At 44.3% G+C, this 23,486-nt stretch overlaps 1 protein-coding gene across 1 annotated transcript in view; it reads left to right on the top strand.

Annotated features, from left to right (window-relative positions):
* Positions 1 to 23,243, top strand: part of LOC126235659 (cytochrome P450 9e2-like) — a 48,087-nt gene extending 24,844 nt beyond the window's left edge. The window contains exons 3-8 of the mRNA XM_049944379.1: positions 5,187 to 5,324; positions 6,943 to 7,151; positions 7,249 to 7,441; positions 9,505 to 9,726; positions 19,408 to 19,671; positions 21,081 to 23,243. Coding sequence (XP_049800336.1) covers positions 5,187 to 5,324; positions 6,943 to 7,151; positions 7,249 to 7,441; positions 9,505 to 9,726; positions 19,408 to 19,671; positions 21,081 to 21,247 — 1,193 coding nt within the window. The 3' untranslated portion in view covers positions 21,248 to 23,243. The remainder of the gene's footprint in view (positions 1 to 5,186; positions 5,325 to 6,942; positions 7,152 to 7,248; positions 7,442 to 9,504; positions 9,727 to 19,407; positions 19,672 to 21,080) is intronic.
* Positions 23,244 to 23,486: the final 243 nt, after the last annotated feature.

Here is a 23,486-nt window from a genome sequence, read left to right as displayed (position 1 = left end):
ACTGATGACCATAGATGTTAAGTCCCATAGTGCTCAGAGCCATTTGAACCATTTTTGAAACTACGGTTAGTCTTGGACTACCTCTACAATCATTTCAAAAGCAACTTGGCTCTAGCAATTTAGAAACAAGAGATTTAACTTTGAACTTGAATTAAATGATTCTGAACAATTAACAATAGTAAAATTTAGTACGTACCAAGCTGAGCTGCAGTCACAGGAAAGCTAAAATATGCTAACAAAACTCGCACTCTTAATTTGTGCTCGTGTAATCTAAATATTGTAGCCAGCTATGAATACTTTAACTGAACTTTGAAATTAAAGCAGTGAAATCTAATTATATTATTTTAATGCTGGCGTTTGAATTTCAACGACACTCGGGTTCATTTCGGAAAAGGAAGCGACCCTGCTTGGCAATGCAATTGGGACAATGAGCAACAAAGGTTCATGCTAAGTTGCTGTAATTTTGCGAGGCAAATGGAACAATTTGAAAAGCTGAGGTCTGCCATACAGTTCTGAAACTTTACGTGCTTTTAGTCTTCCTTGTTGGTTGACTGAAGGTTTGAAGCCGTCGATCGAGGAGGTGGCGGCAGTCGCTCATTGTCGGCCGTCGCTGTTGCAGAAGCTGGATGTTGGCGCGCCTTCTTCTCAACACGGTCACCAGACGAAACGGGCTCTTGATGTGCGGCAGCTAATGCTTCCCGTCCGCGACACCATGTCAGAAACTATCATCGCAAGTCGAGCGCAATTAATGCTGCTAAACCCCGAAAGCGCGGCAACTCGCGGGAGCGTCACACAACACACCTGCTCCACTCGCTACTCCAGCCAGACTCTCTCTCTGCCCGCGCTCCACGCGGCCGAGTTCACACTTTGATTCTTCACACTACCTATCGATGTAATCGTTCGATAGCAGTTTTCCCTAGGCAAGACCCAGCGTAAAAATACAAATAATATTTACGAAACAAACCAATCGTACATCGACATAAATGCATATATATATATATATATATATATATATATATATATATATATATATATATACAAACAGTAAAACAATCACAATATATAAAGAGACAGAAATGTCATATCTTGAGGTAACAAACCAAGGAAACAAATTTATAGTACAATAGATGGAAATAGGAGGATATGCATTTCCGGCGTTACACTCTACCTTCCAATCTCCACAGAAGTTTTCCTGTGAAATTTGCCTGACTTGCACTTAAGGAAGAAAGGATATTTTGGAGATATGACTAAGCCACTTCCTGGAGGGTCTCTGCAGAGCGAATATTCACTCTGTACGGGAGTGTGCTTTCCGGTAGATTAAAACTGTGTGCCACAATGGAACTCTAATGCGGGACCTTTGCGTTTTGGGGCAAGTGACGAAAGCAGAACTGTGAGAGCGGGTGATGAGTTGGGCTTTGGTAGCTCAGTTGCTAGGGCATTTGTCCATGACAGGCAAAGGTCCCGGGTTAGTATCCCAGAATGGCACAGAGGTTTAATGTTCAAGAATTTTCATATCAGTGCACACTTCACCGCAGAGCGAAAATTCATTCTGGAAATATTACCAGAGCTGTGGCTAAGCCATATTTCCGTACTATGATTTCGCCCAGGAGTGCTTATCCTGCAAGGTTCGCAGGACAAATGCTGTGAAGTTTGGAAGGTAGGACACAAGTAAAGCCTTGAGAACGAGTCGTGAGCTGTGTTCAGGTAGCTCAGCCGGTAGAGCACATGCCCATGCAAGGCAAAGTATAACAACAACAACAGCTACTGCTACTGCTACTTCTATTACTATTACTATAGCTAGTTGGGAACCTACTTGAGTCTATAATATGAGTATGCTGCTACTACCTTACTGAGTTCACTATTGGAGTGTATGGAATGACTATGGTGCTACAGCAGTTACTACTACACTACAAACTACTCCACTATATGTCTTTCAGAACTATAATAGCACGTTGTCACACACAATTACAGCTGACTGTGTATCAGGCTCAAATCGTGCTAGAGTGTCGAACACTGCCGATTAAAATAAAATTGTTACTGATGAATTCACCTAATAGCCTAATCTTTTATTTTAATGACTGTTACCCCCAATAGATAACAAATGATCGGTTTTAACTGCTGTGGGTGCTGTTTCAGTCGAATTTCAGTGCCTTGTAATATTATAATCAAGGGATAGGGCATTTTCAGGAAATAAGGTCATGTAAGTTTGCACTAAGTAAGATAATATATTATCTTCAAGCACAATAAGAGGCAGTCACCACATTTGTCACACACATCTACTCACGTCTAATCTCAATATAGATTCAGTAACTGAAATATCATTTACACACTATCATAATGATCTGACCCACAGTGCAATCCATTGGCTGGCTTGGTAGACATGAATGTTGTAATCACGTCCTGGTATTTATTTATTTAATAGTATGGCTAGGGCCCCCCGTCGGTCAGACCATTCGCCGGGTGCCGGTCTTTCAATTTGACGGCACTTCGGCGACCTGCAGTCGATGACGATGATAGGATGATGGTGAGGGCAGCACAACACCCAGTCACTGGGCGGAGAAAATTCCCCAACCGGGCCGGGAATCGAACACGGGCCCAGAGGAATGACAATCCGTCACGCTGACATTCAGCTACCGAGGGTGGTAAAAACATTTAACTGAGGGCCATCCCACGGCAATGGGAACATACTCACCCGTTACGAGATTTCTAGCACAGCTCCTCTAGATTATTTGCCTACCCTCGGCCCGTGCGAACAAAATATGATCATATCTGAGTGACCTCTTACACGTGCCTCGAGGAGCATTCATGTCGATGTCTTGGTCATCAAACTCATATGATCTGAACATCTACATGATTACTCAACAATTCACAATTAAATACCTGGCAGAGGGTTCATCGAACCACGTTTAAGCTACTTTTCTATCGTTCCGCTCTTGAACAGTCCGCCGGAAAAACGAACACTAAAATATTTCCGTGTGAGCTCTGATGTCATTATATTATGACCGTTTCTCCCTAAGTAGGTGGGAGCCAGTAAAACATTTTCAAACTGTGTGGAGGAAGTTCGTGATTGAAATTTGATGAGAAGCTCCTGTGGCAATGAAGAACTGCCTTTGCTTTAATGACTGCCACCCCAATTCGTGTACCATCTCCATGGCACTCTCTCCCTTATTTGTCGATAATATAAAACGAGCTGCCCTTCTTTGAACCATTTAGATATCCTCCGTCAATCCTATCTGATGTGCATCCCACATCGCACATCAGTACTCCATTAGGGGGTGGACAAGTGTAGTCTAAGCAGTCTCTTCAGTACACCTATTACATATTCCAAGTGTTCTCTCAATAACTCGCAGTCTTTGATTTGCTTTCTCCACAACATTATCTTTGCGGCCATTCCAAATTAAGTAATTCATATTGTTATCCCGAAGTATTTAGTTGAGTTTACAACCTTTAGATTTGTGTGGTTTATCGTGCATGTGAAATTTAGCTGATTCCTTTTAGTTCTCATGTGAATGACTTCACACTTTTCGCTATTTAGAGTTAATTGCCACATTTTACTCCATAGAGGTACCTGGCTTTTATCATTTTGAAATGGGTTTTGATCGTCTGATTATAGCACAACATATTATCGGACGTCAGCTGTACACTCGCACTATACAGCAGTAGTGTGTAAACACGTGATGCCAGATACCTCTGGATGGACTTTCGATCTGGCGACGATCGTAAGCGTACATGGGGAGTGCAGTGTAGGTGGTAACAGCAGACTTCTCCATTATGACCATCCATAGCCTTAACCAGCTAAAAACTTCCTACACAAGCACCTTGATAAAGGAAGCATATCTGCATTCAATAGTAAAGATTTATAAATCCTGTTGAAACATCCCATCTCTATGCCCCACAGTTAACTCAAAACATATCCTCTGCAACATTTCCGAATGGGTATACTGCTCTACGATTTATCTCTGATCCCAAACCTGCAACGTTTGCGCTCATTCGTCTTGTATGTAGTTAGACTTGTCTAGAATTATCCAGAGAGCTCCTGGGTACAAGACATGCAAGTCACTTCTGTCAGGCTACAAACTGCGATCTTAGGTGCGATATTTCGACTAGTGACATAATTTTCTTCTGAAAGTGCTGTGGCCTGTGGTTTTACATGTGTCACTAGAAGTTCGTATTTCAAAATCACACACACGTACATACTGTAAAAGCATCAGTGTGCACTTGCGAGGAGTCTTGATTTCTCCTGTACGTGAGATGTAAATTTTTTGCTGTTGTGTTGCATATGTTTATGGACTGCCAAATTAAAACAAGGCAGATGGAAGAAAGTTAACTGTTTATTATTTCAAAAGCAATCACCGTAACTGTTAATAGATTTAGCCCACTATGAAACAAGGTGATCAGTGACTGCATGCAAAAGTATTTTTGACTGCCTATAGAACCATGATTGTGTCCAGGAATGCCCCTCCTCTTCGTCTGAAACCAATCGATGGCCACAAATGTCTCTCTTCAGGGCTCCAAAAATATGGAAATGCATCAGGAGAGATCAGGACTATGGAGGACGTGTAAGGGTTTCCAAACGAAACTTCTGCGCATAGTCAGAACAGTCTTGGCAACACTTAAACTTAGGAATAGACTGTGTACTTACCACAAGGGACCTGGAAGGCATGTTGGCGGCGCCAGTGAGCTGGGAAGTCTGACAACCATGCAGGCTGCACCAGTGTCCCCAGGTCCGCCTACTTGGATTGTGTCGTCATAGAACTGCAGCGGTATCAGCTGGCCTAGCATCTTAGATTTTAAACAAGTAGGACATATGCCAATATTGAGTGTTCTAATTTACCACCAATTTACACTGAGGACAAGCATCATGCTTCCTCAGTGAAATCATAGGAGTGGGGAAACTCAGTGACTATTTTGAGTGTCCCAACAACTTTTCAATTTCCGGCCATTTTACACATAGGATAAATTATGTGTGTCAGAAATGTTGGGAAGGGGGAAAATCTTGTTACTATGCTTGATGTCATTGATGACATAATATGGGGAATGAGGATGGGGAGGGAAAGGGAGGAAATCTGCCTGGCAAGAATGTAGACTTCACCAGCACATAAACAGCTACACTACCTACGCATAATATGTATCTGCCTTATGAATAAGAATAATAGTAAAATAATTTTATTTACGCCTTTCCTTAGGAAAAGAGTGGCATGATGTACGGACTACACTGAGCCCAGCATTCACTTCAATGAAGATGAAAAACATGTTCGTGTTGATGACTGAAATCGGACAGCAGATGGTCGACTATCTATGGAAAGAAACTGCTGTATACAAAGGTGAGCAATGGGCACTTATATTTTGAAAACACTGCTTTCACTTTTTGAACTTCGGTACATTTCGGCAACATTCTTTAGATATCATACGTATTTTAGTCGAATATTGACAGTCTAAGACTGATTACTCCATTTAGATTAAAATTTAATATCAGATTGCCACCACTGCTGAATACAATTTTTGAACATTTCTTTCTACTTCTTCTCTACACAGTATTGCTAACGTGATCGTAAATGGATCAGGATGTAAAGACAAAGCTTTCGAGAAGTTGATGTATCGAAAAGAAACAGCGGTTTCGTAACATGTTATACTCGAAGCGAGATATTAGAAGGTGCGATGCACTTTTTATATGTTTATCCAAAATTCCAAGAGAAAGTATACCGCCTTTGTAAAACTTGTTACTTTTCTTTTCATTTTTTCCGATAGTTGAAGCTGCCCTTCATTTATTTCTGCTACGAAGTATTCTTTCATCTGTATGTACCATTCTTTGTAAGTTTCTGAGCATATTTCGTTTTGTTGTTCTCTGAAACCGTTCTCATGAATTGTCAGCTGCCTTACCAGTAAGAAGTTCTGAAAAACTTCCAACACGACTTTCGCTCCAGTGTTCCCTTGGTCATGGCCCTGGCAATATTTCATCCTTCGTCCACCGTCAAACATCGTCAGTTTTCAGTTACAGGAATGGAGGACACCTACTTTTGCAAAAGTCTAAATACTTTCTTGATCCTTAGTTCCAAACATGTTTCACCATCCCAGTGCTAGCATCAGTGAATCTTAATTTCACATCTGAAGTTTTGAAATTAGTTAAAACTCCAATAGAAATAGTAATAACAGTAAGACTTAGTTTTCAGATAAAAGCATTCCTGTTGTTATTCAAATATGTATTCAGATACGAAGTAAAGATGACCTTGAACATATCGAAACATGTTTAGGTAAAGAACCCAGAAGAATTTTAGGGCAAAAACAGTCGGATATTGTTTCTAACACTGTTTTTGCAAGGACGTTTTGTAGAAATCTCCCGAAACAAAAGAATAATTACTGAATTTCTTACTTATATAGCACATGGAGGGGCACGTACTAATATTTGCAATTAAAGTTATTGTGAAAAAAACGCACGTAAACGTATTAACGATCTTCATTTTCTGGGAGGAGAGGGCAGTTCATTTCCACTGTCATTTCTCAACAAGATTCAAATAGACCCCGAGGATAGTTGGCAATGTCGACTTTGCCCAGGGTCCACACACATCGACGGATTAAGGCACATTACAGAGAAAGAGAAATTAACCCGTTACAGAATATTCTTCTTCATTCATTTTAACATACCTGTCAACTACCTTAGAGAAACGTTCCGGGGAAATTTCAACAGGTTGTTGAATCATTTATTTAGCTTTAAGTAAGTACATAAATCATACCTCCTTCTATATGTTGGTATATATTGCGTATCTCAAAGGTCCCATTGCAGTCGCTCATAATTCTGAAGCAACATGCGTTATGTAAACTAGAAACAGATGCTACTGTTGGACACTGGAGAGTTTCCGTTGTTGTACTCTTCCAATCAAACCAAAACCTGAAATTTGAAGAGAACTGAGTACAAAGATTTTCTTGTACATCGTTTTCTTTCAGCTTCTTCCAGTAAGGATGACGTTCTGACAGTGGAGACGAAGGACTTTTTCACTCGCATTACCAACGACGTGATAGCGACGTCAGCATTTGGTGTCAAAGTGGACTCACTGTCGGACCCAGAGAACCTATTCTACTGCATGGGCCGGGAGCTGACCAACATCCGCGTGACTGCTGCTATTGGCTATATGCTGTTCCCGTCGCTCATGGTCGTGAGTACAGCACACGAAATTAAAGAGTTTTTCTAATTTCTCTGAATAATCGTAACCTCTGTTTTAACGATTGTTTTACTTTTCCTGTTCGCGACAGTTGCTGGGCATACCGTTCGTCAGTACGAAGGCGATAGAGTACTTTAAAACTGTCGTGTGGGAGACGATTGAGACGAGAGAGAAGCAGGGAATAGTTCGACCCGACATGCTCCACCTGCTGATGCAGGCACGACGCGGCGAACTGGCGGCGGAAGAAGGAGAGAAGGACGGGACGGCTGGACACAAGGCCAGGCGTAAGTCTGCTCACTGGTGACTTTTCATTTTCCGCATTAGTTACTAACGCAGTATTCTAATGCATTGGCTGCAGTTCTTTACGACCTTAATTAGCTTTCTCGTAAGAACGGGAAGTGGTTTAGGCAAAGTTTCGTATCAGGATCGAAATTACAGCAACAGATGCAGTGTATCGCGTCAGGAATAGTACTGCCCCGTGCCATCACTAACTGTAAACTCACGTCTTGGAGGTACTATCCCCACGCGAGACGTTGCATCTACTAAGTTCATTTTTCTTCTGACGATGGAGAGAGTTAAAATGAGTTTTTTCTGAGTCGTCGTTCTTTCGACTGGTCTGATGCGGCCGGCAACGGATTCCTCTCCTGTTCCAACCTCTCCATCTGAGAGTAGCTGCTGCAATCCACGCCCTCAATTATTTGCTGCATGTGGTCCACTCTCTTGCTTCCTCTCCAGCTTTTACCCTCTACAGCTCCCTCTAGTACTGTGGAAGTTACTTCCTGGTGTCTCGGACGTCCTATCATCCTCTCCCTGCCGCTCTTCAGTGTTTTCCATGTAATGTAGTGCTCACCGATTCTGCCGAGAGACTCCTCATTTCTTACCTTATCAGCCCATCTAATTTTCAACTGTCGTCTGTAGGAGACGTCGCAATGAATGAATTTTCACTCTGCAGTGGAGTGTGCGCTGATATGAAAATTCCTGACAGATTAAAACTGTGTGCCGGACCGAGACTCGAACTCGGGACCTTTGCCTTTCGCGGGCAAGTGCTCTACCATCTCAACTACCCAAACACGACTCACAGCTCGTCCTCACAGCTTTACTTCTGCCAGTGCCTCGTCTAGTCTCCTACCTACTCCGCTGCAGAGTGAAAATCTCATTCTGGAAACATCCCCCATGCTGTGGCTAAGCTATGTCTCTACAATATACTGTTCGCAGGAGAGCTTCTGTAAAGCCGCTGATGTTCCACTTGTCGCAGCCATCGTGGATTTTCCGTTGCCCAATAGTGCATATTATGCCGGTCTACGTTACCGCTGTTGGCAAAAATAGAACGCTTGCTTAAGTCCCATAGTACTCAGAGCTTAGAACGCTTGCAAAAAATCTGCTATCGTACCGTCATTTCTCTTGTGCCCAGTGGCAGAACTGTACACGACGTTCAAAGTCGTCGCCATACAATTCCTGATGCACAGAAATACGGTACGGGTGCAATCGATGTTGATGTAGCATTCTCAACACCGACATTTTTGACATTCCAGATTCTCGCGCGACGGCAGCTAAAACACCTACTTGCTCATCATCATTTGTTGCAGGTCGTCGTTGACGTTTCACATGTGGCTGAACAGTTCCTGTTTCCTTAAATAACGTAAGTATCCGGAGAACGGTCCGGACACTTGGATGATGTCGTCCAGGATACCGGGCAGCATACATAGCACACGCCCGTTGGGCATTTTGATCTCAATAGCAATACATCACCATGATATCGACCTTTTCCGCAATTGGTAAACGGTCCATTTTAACACAGGTAATGTATCACGAAGCAAATACCGTCCGCACTGGCAGAATGTTACGTGATACCACGTACTTATACGTTTGTGACTATTACAGCGGCAACTACCACAAAGCAAAAAAAGTGGTCCAACTAAAACATTCATATCTCTTTACGTACCACACGAATATGTAATAAAAATGGGGGTTCCTATTTCAAAAAAACGCAATTTATATCAGTCTGACCTATGGCAGCGCCATCTAGCGGGCCAACCGTAGCGCCATCTGGTTTCCCCCTTCAAGCTAGACGAGTTTCGATCTTTGTAGTTTTTTCGTTTGACGCTTATTTCGTGAGATACTTGGCCCGGTCACGATCAGTGGACCACCCTGTATACATAGTTGTGTACGGGACGCTCGGTCCGCGAATTCTACTCGCACTTACCGGTTTTTTGCCCCTTTACATTAGCGTTTTGCTGCCACTCTCGGTACAACTAGGTAATCCAGATACCGGCAGAGCAGAAATTTCTGTTTTTTCACAATTTATGTGTTCTTTAGAATAGTGCTTACCTTCTCTGCATGATGGCAGGCCTCACCGACGAAGATGTGGCAGCCCAGGCGATGATATTCTTCTTCGCCGGCTTCGACACCGTGTCTACGGTGTTGACCTTCTGCAGCTACCTGCTGGCGGCTCACGAGGACGTCCAACAGCGGCTGCAGAGGGAGGTGGACGAGCTGATGCAGAAGAGCGGGGGGCAGCCCAGCTACGAGCAGGTCACGGGCTGCCAGTACCTCGACATGGTGCTCTCTGGTAAGCTGGAACCCTCCTCACTGGAATGGGTACCGACTGCATTGTCGGGAGTACGCTCTTTCACTGGCTGTTTTTATATTGGTGCTGTTTCGTGTTCTACGTACGTTACTTAAAGGAAGAAACATTGATTATGTTTATCCAAACTGTAATAACGGTTAAAGCAGCTACACAAGGGAGTCCCATACGATCAGTCTGCATTGTAGGGTTTGACAGTGATGTGCATGGATAGCCGGGTGTGTTAAAGCGCTACTTTCAGGACATGGGAGTGGGTCGGCTACGATTTAAACTCCTTAAATAAATAGTCCTGCCCTAACGAACGCAAAGTAGTCCACTTAGAATAATATTAGATAAAACAACATCATATTAGCTTCAAAACACGTTAAACAAGTTGTCTCTGCCTCCAAGCAGAAAGCGAATCACACTCAAACCCCTGGCATTTAAAACAAGCAACTAAAATCACACTGATACAAGATTACTTCAAGGAAAGGCGTAAAACGATACATTAGAGTTACAACAATTAAACGTCCTTGATAGACGCAGGACGATCTGACTGACTGACCATACATTGGTGCATCGATTGTGTGATACACAGTGCTTTCTGAAACAGACTAAACACTAAGATTAAGAAATTATATACAGTAAACCTTAAGGTTTCAACGGTAAACCAGAATATTGACGCCATTGGACACCAATACGTATTACTACAGTCAAAATGGCACAACAAGTTTCGTAGCGGCGAACAACAAGATAAATTGTAGAAAGAGTTTCGTGATTGAGAATCAAACCGTAATCTGTCTCAGGTACATCACACTTGCAACACGGAGAGAAGAAAATATGTCTCCAACGAATGACGTAAATACAATGATTTCACCTCATACCGTCAGTTTACGTCTGTGTCCAACAGTATCGGAAATGTAGATCACCGACGAGAATGCGGCAGCCCAGGCGATGATATTCTTCTTCGCCGACTTCGACACCGTGTCTACGGTGCTGACCTTCTGCAGTTGCCTGCTGGCACCTCACGAGGACGTCCCAACAATACGTATCAGCTGACGACCGCCAAACTTCTCCGCCACGCAGTCCATCCCAAAACACGCTCAATGCAGCGAGCGCCGACCCGAGAGCACTTTTCCATCGCGACAGTATTCGCCGCCAAGGTCGCCTCTCGTGTCCACTTCCAGCCACACGCTGCCACTGCCCCTCACTCCGAACATTCGCTCGGTCGATCGTGCGCGCCGCCACGCGACCCTGTCACGAGTCCGAAAGGGTACGACCTCTGGAGGAGGACCAATAGGACGAAAGCCGACGTGGATTGTCTTCAACGTATCTACATACTGTTTGAAAACTCCTATACAGGGCTCTAGAGGTACAGTTTTGATAAGGAGCCCGCTTCAAGGTACCCATAAACTAAGAAAAGGACCATGTCGCCAGTGTCTCTTGTACTTATGACATCACATATCAGTTTCGTCCGACCACAACAATGGTTACGAGAAATAGGTACGTTCGTAACTGGAAGGGTTTACTGTGTTACTCCATTAAAGCACATGACGTCTTTCGTCATGTAGGAGGGAAACCAATGATGAGTAGTTCAGACGTTGTCCATCATGGACATATGTCGTCATGAAAATTGACATTCGTGAAAAACTAACTTTTCGTATAATGCAACACAAATTATACACACTATAGTCTTCCAGTGTTTGATAATGAGAGAATTTAGCCCCTTTCAACAAACTTTAAACAGTTTTGGTTTTAATTGTTTCTGTGGGTAATTAATCCGAAGCTAATGAAACGAACATAATTAAGGTTTGCGTCTTCAACCACAAAGGCGTTGGATGATTAACGTCAAATATTTAACACATTAAACCGTTAACAAAGAACTGAGACTCTGAGCCTGTTTCATACATGGGGGTTCGGGTCTGTATAGAATCTGCTCCTGCTGGGCTGCCTCGGTGTCACCAGCGGGCTGCTGCAGAGGCCGCGCGGTCCCGTGAGGCCGCCAATCTGGGAGGAGAAGAGCAGCAGAACCACGGGGCAAATGACGCGCACCAATCTGGTTCTGGTGGCGGCGCGGCAAACCATCTGGACCTGCAATCTAGTACATGAAAGAGGCAGTGCGTTCCTGGATCACGTCTCTTTCCCAGCGCCCACGGTTGCCGTAGACCTTGAAAAGAACCGGATCGCTCGGCGCAAAACGATACTCGCGGACCATTGGCAGCACCAGACGCTGCTGTGGGTGTAGCAAGGGTAGCAGCGTCGGATGGCGGCGCCGCCGGTGACGGTCCGCCTCGTGGGCGGGAGCGACAGCAGGCGTGAGGGAGTTCCAGCGGCTGTTCCTGAGTGTGGGTGGTGCGAAGCTCGACCGTCTGTTGTTTGAAAGTGCGTACAAAGCGTTCTGCTTCTCCACTGAGTGGGCGTGAAACGGAGCACTTGTTAGATGACCAATGCCATTTCGTTCACAAAACTGTTCAAAATCAAAATGACTGTGGGACTTAACATCTGAGGTCATCAGTCCCCTAGACTTAGAACTACTTAAACCTAACTGACCTAAGGATATCACACACATCCATGTCCGAGGCGGGATTCGAACCTGCTACCGTAGCAGCAGCGCGATTCCGGACTGAAGCGCCCAGAACTGCTCGTCCGCAGCGGCCGGCACAGTTCAAAATCAAGTGAAAGAACTGTGGAGTACTTCTGTCAAACCTTCTATGCAAAATGTATAGGTCAACGCTTGAATTGTGGTCCGTAATGTGGTAGAAGCCATAGGCACGGCAAATGGGAAATTGCTAAAAGAGTCTACCAATATGAGCCAACGAGTGTTCCAAAATGGTCCTGCAAAGTCATTGTACACTCCTTGCCGCGGGGATTGAGTCTCACGCCAAGCTGCAAATGTCTGTGGCGGAGCGGATTGGTTTTCCGCGCATGCGGGACACTGTAGTGTCATCTGTTCAAAATGGGCGTCCGTACCCTGCCAAGTTCGGAGCCGTAGCGTTATTTGTTTGGTGCGAACAATTCCCCGTGTCCTTGGTGGAACAATCGCAATACATCCTTTCGCAGCGCATTGGGAATAAGTACACACGATGGTCCACTGTCCTTTTGAACTAAAATCACACGATGTTGAACTGAAAGGTTATGCTGACGTGCAAAATTCCGACGCAGAATTGAATTCTAGATAATCTTCAATGCACGACTCCAAGACGTGCGAATGTAATGCAACAAAATCTTGAGATCTGTGTCTGCTTCCACGGCCTGTGCAATTCTTCTGTAGTGCCAGGGAAAAGAGTCCAGCAATTCAGAGTCCTGCGCATCGATTTGGCAACAAGAGGCGGCAGATGCATCGAAATCAGAGTGTGGGACAATCGGAAGGCGAGATAGGGTGTGTGCTTTGGCATGCTTTGGCGTAGGTCTGTACAAAATTTCATACTGATGCTGTGAAAGCAAGAAAGCCCTACGTTGCACTTATTGAGCACTGCGTGTAGGAAACGGCTTTTATCGATGAAACAATGACGAAAAGGGTTGTGATCTGTCACTAAAAGGCAGGCCGTTGTGGCCGAGCGGTTCTAGGTGCCTCAGTCTGGAGCCGCGCGACCGCTACGGTCGCAGGTTAGAATCCTGCTTTGGGCATGGAGGTGTGTGATGTCTTTAGGTTACTTAGGTTTAAATAGCTCTAAGTTCTAGGGGACTGATGACCTCAGATGTTAAGTCCCATAGTGCTGAGAGCCATTTTTGTCGCTAAAAATAACTTGTGACCACACAAATAGTGATGGAATTTGGTCACACCATAAACAATAGCGAGAGCCTCTTTTTTCTGTTTCACAGTAATTGCACTGAGCTAACAACTTTGAGGCAAAAGCAATGGGTCTGTCTTGTGCACCAACTCTGTGCGAAAGCACAGCGCTAATTCCGTAGGAAGAAGCGTCCACTTACAAAACTGCTAGCTTTGCAGGTCAAATTGCACTAAACAACAGTCACTAAGCAAGGCATTTTTGAATTTCTGAAATGCTTCTTGGCACTCTTTGGCCCACACGGAAGACACATTTTCCCGACGCAATGGGTCGGCGATCTGTGCAGCATTGGGTGTGAACCGAATGTAGTATGTCATCTTGCCTAGTACTGACTGCAGTTCAGACACATTGCGAGGAACAGACAGGTCACGGATTGCAAGCAAATGAGATTGGATGGGGTGCACACCCTGATTGTTTGTCACATGTGTGCGCGTGTGTGAATTCCTATGGGACCAGACTGCTGAGTTCATCGTTCCCTACACTTGCACACTACTTACACTAACGTAAACTAACTTACGCTGAGAGCAACACAAACACCCAATGCCGAGGGAGGACTCGAACCTCCGGCGGGAGGGGCCGCACAATCCGTGACATGGCGCCCTAAGCCGCGCGGCCACTCCGTGCGACTTTATCACATGATCTAAGCACTGTAGTTCAGAGTGAAAAGTGTCATACTTTTCGAGACGACACTCGAAAAAGGTTCCGCAAATTCCCAGTGTGTTCCTCTGGTGTACTACCTGAGACGACAATATCGTCAAGGTAGTCTGAACAAAATGGCGTCCGCCCCGATAGCTGAGTGCCGCGCCAGGGGGCCCGGGTTCGAGAGAGAGAGAGAGAGTTTGAACAAAATGGCACTTTTGCAGTCAGCTGTAGCAAGTAACGCTGGAAAATGGCGGGTGCGAAAGCACTGCCGAATGGCAAACGCAAATACTTGAACACTCCTAAGTGTGAATTTACAATAAACACTTTCTGTGATTCTTCATCCAATGGAATTTGCAAGTAGGCATCACGCAAATATATCTTACAAAAGTAACGCCTTCACCAAGCCCGTCCATGAGTACCTCAGGACGAGGTAATGCGTAAGTGTCAATTTGTTTCTGGGTTGACTGTAGACTTGAAGTCAACACAAATGCGAATGCGACCAGAAGGCTTAGGCAACCAAACTAGAGAACTTGCCCATTGGCTAGCTCGAATGGGAGCAGTTACACCATAATCTTGCAATTCTTTCAATTCACTGGCTACTTGTCTCTTAAAGCAATTGGAACGGGGATGGCCTGGAAAGACTTAGGCTGTGCATTGTCATTCAATGTAGGATGCGCTACAATGTCATTAGCTTTTCCCATTCCTTCTGAAAATAGTTGAGAAAGTTCTTTAAGCAAGCTAGTTACGCTGAATTTTGGAGTAAATGCAGTCACTGAAAGTAGATTGTCTTGTATGCTAAGGGCAAACAAATCGAAGGCATCTAAACAGAACATGTTGTCACTGTCTCTTGATTTCAACGCAGTAAAATTCACCATCCTAGTCTGAGATCTGTAAGTGGCAGGCAAACTATCTTGTCCAAGCACTGGAATTTTCTGTCCGTTGTAAGCACTGAGGTGCTTGCTAGATTTCGAAAGGTGTGGTGTGCCTTACTGTTTGTACGGTAAGCAAAGTTACTGAAGCAGCTGTTTCTAGCTGAAAGGTCACATGACGGCCAGCAATTAGTAATGAGACAAACAGTTCGTTAGAACATCGTTGCACAGCAATAGGACGAGGAGGGGGCACAACCTTAATCTTGCTTTTGTCGGAACCTGTTGTAGGTTTTGAAAACACAGCGTTCATTGCATGTGCACCAGCCTGTTTTTTCTGGGAGCGGGTAAAATTGGCGTTTTTGTGCCGTTGCAAACAAATTGCTTGGACACGATCTGTTTCTCCACACTTGTAACATGTTGCGTTACGTGATGGACAATCCTGTCTTTTATGGGGAACAAAATATCTAGGGCAAGATTTCACTAAGTTCACAGGCCTGTTTACACTTCTACGTGGCTGTTCTCGGGGCTGTGTACGCCCTCGTTGTTGTGGCTGCTTGGGGCGGTCGCGAACAAGGGCCGACTCGAACCGACAAATGGCGGCCTCGTCAGACTTACCGGCCGTAATGGCACCCGAATCCTATTACTGTAAGATTTGCAATACTTCGGGAAGTGATGGATCAGAGAACTTTAAGATCTGTTCCCGTATTCTGCTGTCTGGGACACATCACGGATCATTATACCATCGTAAAAGTTGCCACAACTACACTTAAATTCACACTTCCTAGTCATGCACGTTAATTCTGAGTACCACTAGCGGTACGTCTGTTCCGGATTTCTCTGCAAGCGAAAGAACTGATATCTAGCTGCAGCTACTTGGACTTGCTGGTCGCAGTATTGAGTTAATGCAGCAAGTAAGAGCTGCGTTCGTCGGTAGACACGGCTGGGAACAGTTTTTGTATTAATCCGAACACTGGGGATCCCATAAGTGAAAGGAAGTATTGTAACTTTACAGTACCTTGAACACACACGACGAACATGACAATGAAGTGAGTCAGGTATTCAATCCATTCCTCTTCTGAGTCCTTAAACTGCCAGAACGTTGGTATGCTGGTCGGAGACATTGTTGGGCTGGTTGGTTGGGCCGTTGTGGTTGTGCGGCCGACTCAGCTTGTGCAGCGAGTAGTTGTTGTACCCTCGTCAGTAATGTAGTAATTTGTTGGTTCTAAAAATGAAAAACTTGTGTTAGCTCCATCACATTGGCCGTCTGTGTCTGATGCGTGGGGGCACGGGGTAGAGGGGGTAGGGAATTCATGGTTTACACAAATACGTCGAAGCAAAAAAAGCAAGCAAAGCCTCTGAAAAGATAAATTTGATTACTTCTGCGGCTCCCCTCATGGAATACAAGTAAGAATGCAACAAAAAAATGAGCAATAGAAACACTTGAATACGATCACCCCTGCAAGCTAAAGCACAAGAGAAGCAAGCAAAATCTTCGACCAATTCGGTTAATTTCGATCGCTACTGAATTATCCTCGTTGCCACTGTAGAGCCCTCGCCGCCACTTAAGTATCCCATCCTCGTCGCCACTGTACAGTCTTGTACCGCAGGGAGCAAGGGAGAGGACGTTGTTGTGGGTGGCCGGTATCCTCTTTCTACAACACAAATGCATGTGTGGATTAATACGTTTCTTTATTTACATGAAGTTGATCGTTAACATGAATAGAGTCCATGTTCGTGTTACAAGCTGATCAGTAACAGTCCTCTCGCAGACAATATCCATAATCTTGATGTTGCACTAATCTGGTCGCCATGCACTGTCGTAGCCTGTTAAGAAGCAAGGCCGCTCTGCGAGTGAATGCCAGATGCCAAACTGGACTGAGTCGGTGAGGCCTCAGGTCAGTGGAGCGGCCTAAGTTCTTGCTGTCGAAACGGCGCTGGCGGCACGTTACTTGTCGGTGTGTCTCTGGCTTCTCTTGTGACAGGCGGCCTTGAGCCTGTGCCTACCACGGATCTTTGTGCCACGTCTTTGCTTACAGCAGCAAAGGTTTGATGTGGAATTCCAGGTGGGATCGCAATGGAGATATTGTGCCTAGTCCACAGGAAGAAATTCCCATGCACAAAATTAAATTTTTATAAAACATCTTAGTGAATACTTTTTGTACTAGTGCTAGTAAGTCTGCAATCTGTTTTGCTTTTCCCTAGCGTTTATCGTGTCTAGTGCGAGGTTCGCTTCTCCACGATTTGGTAAATTTGATCTTAGTATTCACCTTTGAGGCCCAGTGCCTTTCCTGACGCCACAGTCATCGAGGAAACATAAGGCAGAAAAGTTGTGTTCGCCACCTGCCTGTGAATCGCGTGAACTTTGATCTATGTGTCATCGTGTTTTAACCGTTTGCATGTCGTATTCACTAGAGAGCCCGCGATCCCATTAAAATTAAAATTAGTTAACTTCTCCTTGTAGAAGGTCTCTCGTAACGAAGGAAATGCATATTTTACTACAACACGCTCACTATAAATCATGGCACAGCAGGAGCGACTTGAATTCTCCAGTAGTCCAGCACAGATACTTGCCAGTCTCTCCAGTGCATTACGGGGAGCAATCTCAGCCCCAGAATCAACGTAACTTCGTAGCTGCCTCTCTCTTCAAGGTTTAGACAACAACAGACGCGCTGCCACGCAAGCTAACCTCTGACTTTTGCATGCTCTTTGGTTATGTTACACTGGAATTATTTCCCTACAGAAAATCTCTTTGGAAATAGCTATTACAAAACTCTTACAACATTTACTACTCATTATCCCTATACATACTCTTGTATACAGTTTTACATTAATAAATTCATAAAGTTTACAAGATACATACACTGTGTACTCAAAAGTACCCGGACACAACCATAAACATACGTTTTTCATACATCGTGAGAGAGCAGAATGGGGCGCTCCGTGGAACTCACGGACTTCGAACGTGGTCAGGTGATTGGGAGTCACTTGTGTCACAGCCTTTTACGAGAAATTTCCACACTCCTAAACATTCCTAGGTACACTGTTTCCGATGTGACAGGAAAGTGGAAACATAAAGGGACACGTACAGCACAAAAGCGTACAGGCCGACCTCGTCTGTTGACTGACTAAGATCACAGAGATTTGAAGTGGGACGTAATTTGTAATAGGCAGTCATCCATTCAGACCATTACACCAACCTGCATCAGCATCCACTGCAAGTACTACGACAGTTAGGGGGAATGTGAGAAAACTTGGATTTCGTGGTCGAGCGGCTGCTCATAAGCTACGCATCACGCCGGTAAATGCCAAACGACGCCTCGCTTGGTGTAAGGAGCGTAAACATTGGACGACTAAATTGTGGAAAAATGTTGTGCGGTGTGACGAATCACGGTACACAATGTGGCGATCCGATGGCAAGGTGTGGGTATGACAAATGCCCGGTGAACGTCATCTGCCAGCGTGTGTTGTGCCAACAGTAAAATTCGGAGGCGGTGGTTTTACGGTTGTTGTCGTGTTTTTCATGGAGGGGGCTTGCACCCCTTGTTGTTTTGCGTGGAACTATCACACCAGGGGTCTACATTGGTGTATTAAGCACCTTCTACCTTCCCACTGTTGAAGAGAAATTCGGGGATGGCGACTGCATCTTTCAAGCGCATCGAGCACCTGTTCATAATTCACGACCTGTGGCGGAGTGGTTACACGACAATAACATCCCTGTAATGGACTGGGCTGCACAGAGTTCTCACCTGAATCTTATAACACCTTTGAGATGTTTTGCAAAGCCGACTTCGTGCCAGGTGTCACCGACCGACATCGATATCTCTCGTGAGTGCAGCTCTCCGTGAAGAATGGGCAGCCATTCCCCAAGAAACTTTCCAGCACCTGATTGAACGTATGCCTACGAGAGTGGAAGCTGTGATCAAGGTTAAGAGTGGGCCAACACCATACTGAATTCCAGTATTACCGATGAAGGACGCCACGAACTTGTAACTCATTTTCAGCCAGGTGTGCGGATACTTTTGATCACTAAGTGTATATATTTGTCACTATTTGAAAATGTTTATCTCACTGACATCCAATCCCAGACGTATGTCCTCCGCGACTGACCTCAGTGACAGGTTGGTACTGTGACTCAATTCCTGAAGGGTACGTGGCTAGTTCAGTCGCGCTATGCTCCCAGAGAGTGTGTGTCTACATCCAAGTCCTGCGCTAGCCACAATATTAAGCATTCACATATATCCGAAGGTCTGAATACTAGCCGCTACAGTAAGATACCCAAAGTGAACAAACACAAATATCTCAGCTAGTGTCCCACCAGTATTTTTTTTCGTTTCAGATCACTAACTGCCCGTGGGACCACTCACCCTTCGCTGTCACACTGTTCACAGAGACCCTGCGCATGTACCCACCGCTCTCTGCTTTGGACCGACAGTGTGTGCGGCCCTACCGACTGCCGGCGACTGAGACCTGCCCGGGAATCGACCTCCGACCTGGAGACGTCATATGGCTACCCATCCGCGCCATCCATTTCGACCCGAAATACTATACGGAACCGGAGCGTTTCGACCCGGAACGCTTCAGCCCAGAGAACAAACACCTCATCAAACCCTTCACGTACTGCCCATTTGGATCTGGACCTCGCATCTGCATTGGTAAGTATTTATCCTCATTTTCTCGTGTTACGTTGCTTTCTGTTCTGTTCTTTTGACAAGGAAGAACTCCGTTGTTCATTATATTCACAACTACAGTGGTGCGCATAATTTAAAGACGAAAGTAACTTCGCGTGATTTGTCAGTTCCAATTAACATAGCAATCACGCCGTAGTCACCGCGACTCGTGATGGTCGCCTGGATATTACAAGCCATGGGCCATGGGTGTGTGAACACCATGGACGGGAATACATTCTCTACAAGATGCTCCCACGCTGACGACAAGGTTGATGGGGAGTTCTCGTGGTGGGACGCTGCACTCCTGCACCAGGGTGGTTGGCGTCTGCTGGACGGTCGTTGGCGCCTGTGGGCCGACTGCAGTACCCCTCCCCAAAGCATCAAACACGTGCTCGATGGGATTTAGGTTGGTGGGATGGGCAGGCCAGTCCATTCGCTGGATAGCCTCTTCTTGCAAGAGTTCCACCATCTGCGCTATTGTCGTACACTGTCATCAATCACAATGAAGTCATGGACGAATGAACCCCTGTCACAACGGAAATTAGGACGGTGTGAATGACGTTGACCTGTGAGTGTAGCATTTCAAAGATCTGGTTGTCGGTGCGCCTATGCAACTTTGTACTTTCCCACACTACAATCCTTGTACTACGAAAAAGCCATGGCCGGCAATGTTTGACGTACGCTGATATCCTCAAGTGACGAGAGAGGTAACGCGTAATGCACCCAGGAACTTCTTCAAAAAAATCACCTGTAAGAAATAGGCACATCACCAGCATGAATTATTAAACGTTTTCCCGTTTGTTCCGCATTTGAAAGTCTTGGTTCAACCATCTCTCCCAGGCTATCCTCACTGTGTATTTTGGCTTGCAGTTCAACAGCGTCTTTGAAATTCTATTTGCGCAAAATCGTGTTACACGTTACTGTTTTTCGTCCCAGTATTTCATTATCTCCTCAATCAGACTGAATATCTTTAGTCCTTGTCTAACATCTTCATTTCTCTTTCAACTCTGTAATGTATATTTCGGCACTATTCTAAGGAATGGGGTCCCTAAGCTCTTGAAAAAATCCTGTTCTGTTGCTAGTCACGGTTACAACTGCACAAAAGGTGCTAACAGCTTCGATGATGACGACCATAAAGCAAATCCATCGATGCAGTAACATACAATTTTAGCTCTTACAGTAAAATAAAATTTCCCACCGATTCTTTACGAAGATCTCACATTTTAGCCCACTTTACTTTACCAGTTACATCATTTCTTTAACCAAGTTCGAAATTAGTTCAAGAACCATTCTTTTTCTGTCAGTGGAGCTTCAAATGCAACAAAGAAAAACAGAACTGTAGAGAAAAGAGTAAACTGATGATTGCATTTCTTATGGAAGTTCTGTTGTTGCAGGCCAGAGGTTCGCGATGATGGAGATGAAGGTGCTGTTGGTGTACTTCCTCTCCCGCTTCAGTTTCCAGTTGGTCTCCAAGACACCGGTGCCCCTCGAGATCAAACCTGACAGCATCTTCCTCGCTATCAAGGGCGGTTCCTGGCTTGGAGTTCGACGCAGATCCTGAACTGTTTCCACAGCTCTGGAGGAACTACCAAGAAGAGATGTGCCAACTTCGAGAAGTTGTGGTGCAACTGAAAGACAAATTTCTCCTGGAAGTTAATAACAGAAACGGATCATGATGTACTACAGCGAAGATGAAATTAAGCGTTTCCGCTCCTTCGTACTTTGAGTATGAATTAATGAGTATTACAGCCTTAAATAACACTGCACAGCGTTTCCGAAAATGTTGAGATGTGTCTAATTTAGATTGTTCGCGCTCCTCCACTGACGTTAATGGCACTCTATACGTCCTCTACAAACAGTAATCCACTGGGAAATGAAGCACATATTTCTTCAGAACAGGGCGCTTGACATTTCTGACTTGTTTAGTGGTGGCACTTAGGGATATCAGGAGGATGGTTAGGTTTTTCGCAGACACAGAAAGCAGTAAGAGGCACGGGATACACGAGATTCGTAGAATGATACTGTATATCGAACTACGTATATTTTAATAGCGATGTTACTATAGGTTATTTTCGTTCACGCACAACTATCGAGCAATTTAAAGGCTGTAGTCTTGATGTCCTGCAACATCTTGATACATTAGCCAAGAGGATGGTGGTATTCTGTCTAAGACGATTGTTATCTTGTGTACAATTTCATTGGTTCAGGTGAGATACTGTAAAGTTTATGATTAATAGCTTACCGGTATGTTAACCGTGACTGTAAGCAGCCAGTTACATTTTATTGCTCATTATCTTTGGCGTAATAGTCGCAGAAATGGCTTTCTCGTCTTTTTCTGTGATACACGTCAAGTAGGGGTTCTAGGAGTTCTAACACATATCTGCTTGAGGATCCGTTACGGGATACAATTCAATGTTAGACGCTGGTTATAAAGCTGCGCTTCCGCTTTGACCTAAAACAAAAGCTGACCTACTCAAGGAGACTTCTCGCTTGACGTAGGCAACGCGAGGAAAACATGTGATGGTTCAAAAGAAAGTATTAAGATGAAGTTGCTGATTCTGGTCGGCAAAAAGAAACACTACTGTGTCATGCTGCGTGGAGTCATTTAACTACGGAAACCAGTCCTCGCCACTGTGTCCCACCCTGTAAATAGCGATTTGTTTCATTGTGATATCGCATCATACTTTAACAGCGAAAACAAATGCTACACACAAAACACAGGACAAGGCTTCGCAGCAAGGCTAAAACAGAAACCAGGACGTTGGCTTTGCGCAGCATCCTTGCAAGCTCTTTTACAGAGAAGAAAATAGTGCTTTGTCGCTTTGTGTAGTCGGTTCTTTATTTTCAGCTTCGGTAATGAAATAAAATTTAGAGCATGTATATTTCATACCCATGTTAAAATTACGCAATAATTATAAAATCTGCATTCAGTTATCGCACCAAGTAAATCATTCACACCAGATTATATGTTGCTAATTCTTCACATTGCCTTCAACGTGACATTTGCGTCTCTTCATATAATTCCTGTAATGTAAGGCCCCAGAACTGCTTGAAAAGGTTACCTTGCTTACGGCAATAACAGTGTTACTTTAGACAGTTAAGAACACGTTATATTGGAAGTATTTCAGGTGTAAATAAACTTGGACAGTAGTTCAATTACACTCACTAAAACTTTTTGAGAACATTTAATTGTTGTTGCCTCAAAGAGGCAAATAGGATGTTGTTGCGCATCTGTTCTGCTGGTTGTTTACTGCAGAACATGATCTCCGATACATCGATTGTGATGTTGCTTTCAGATCCCTTGAATGTATCTAATTGCTTTAAGTGCTTTGTTGAAAGCAGAACATACTAATGAGTTAAAAAATCACAGTTGACATACATTTCAACAGACTCATCCTGCAAGTCATCAATAGGTGAGGATAAGTAACACCATTTGCCTATAAGTGGAACTTCTGCAACCTATGAACAGTCATCTTTTTTCTGTGATTTAAAGATATACTGATGAATTATTTTTTGTACACTATGTTTTTAATAAAATGTTTTTGTAACTTGCTGAACATCAATCTTTTGAACATCCCTTTACTATTCGTTTCAGTTCTACAATATGTTTGCTCTGGAAAGATTACTTTTCCAAGGCTTGATATTAAGATTTCCACTATATTATGGAGCTCCGTTTTTCATAACTCAATGGGTGCAGAACATGTTCTTCCTATACTGAATTATTGAAGCATTACTTTCAAGACGAAGATGTTTCTATATCAACTTTCTGATTCGCAGAAGGGAATTCGTCGTATTCTGTA

The sequence above is a fragment of the Schistocerca nitens genome, chromosome 2 (assembly GCF_023898315.1).
Source record: "Schistocerca nitens isolate TAMUIC-IGC-003100 chromosome 2, iqSchNite1.1, whole genome shotgun sequence".
Taxonomy (NCBI): Eukaryota; Metazoa; Arthropoda; class Insecta; order Orthoptera; family Acrididae; genus Schistocerca; species Schistocerca nitens.
Note: the sequence above shows the minus strand (reverse complement) of the source record. Positions and strands in the feature narration are given on the sequence as shown.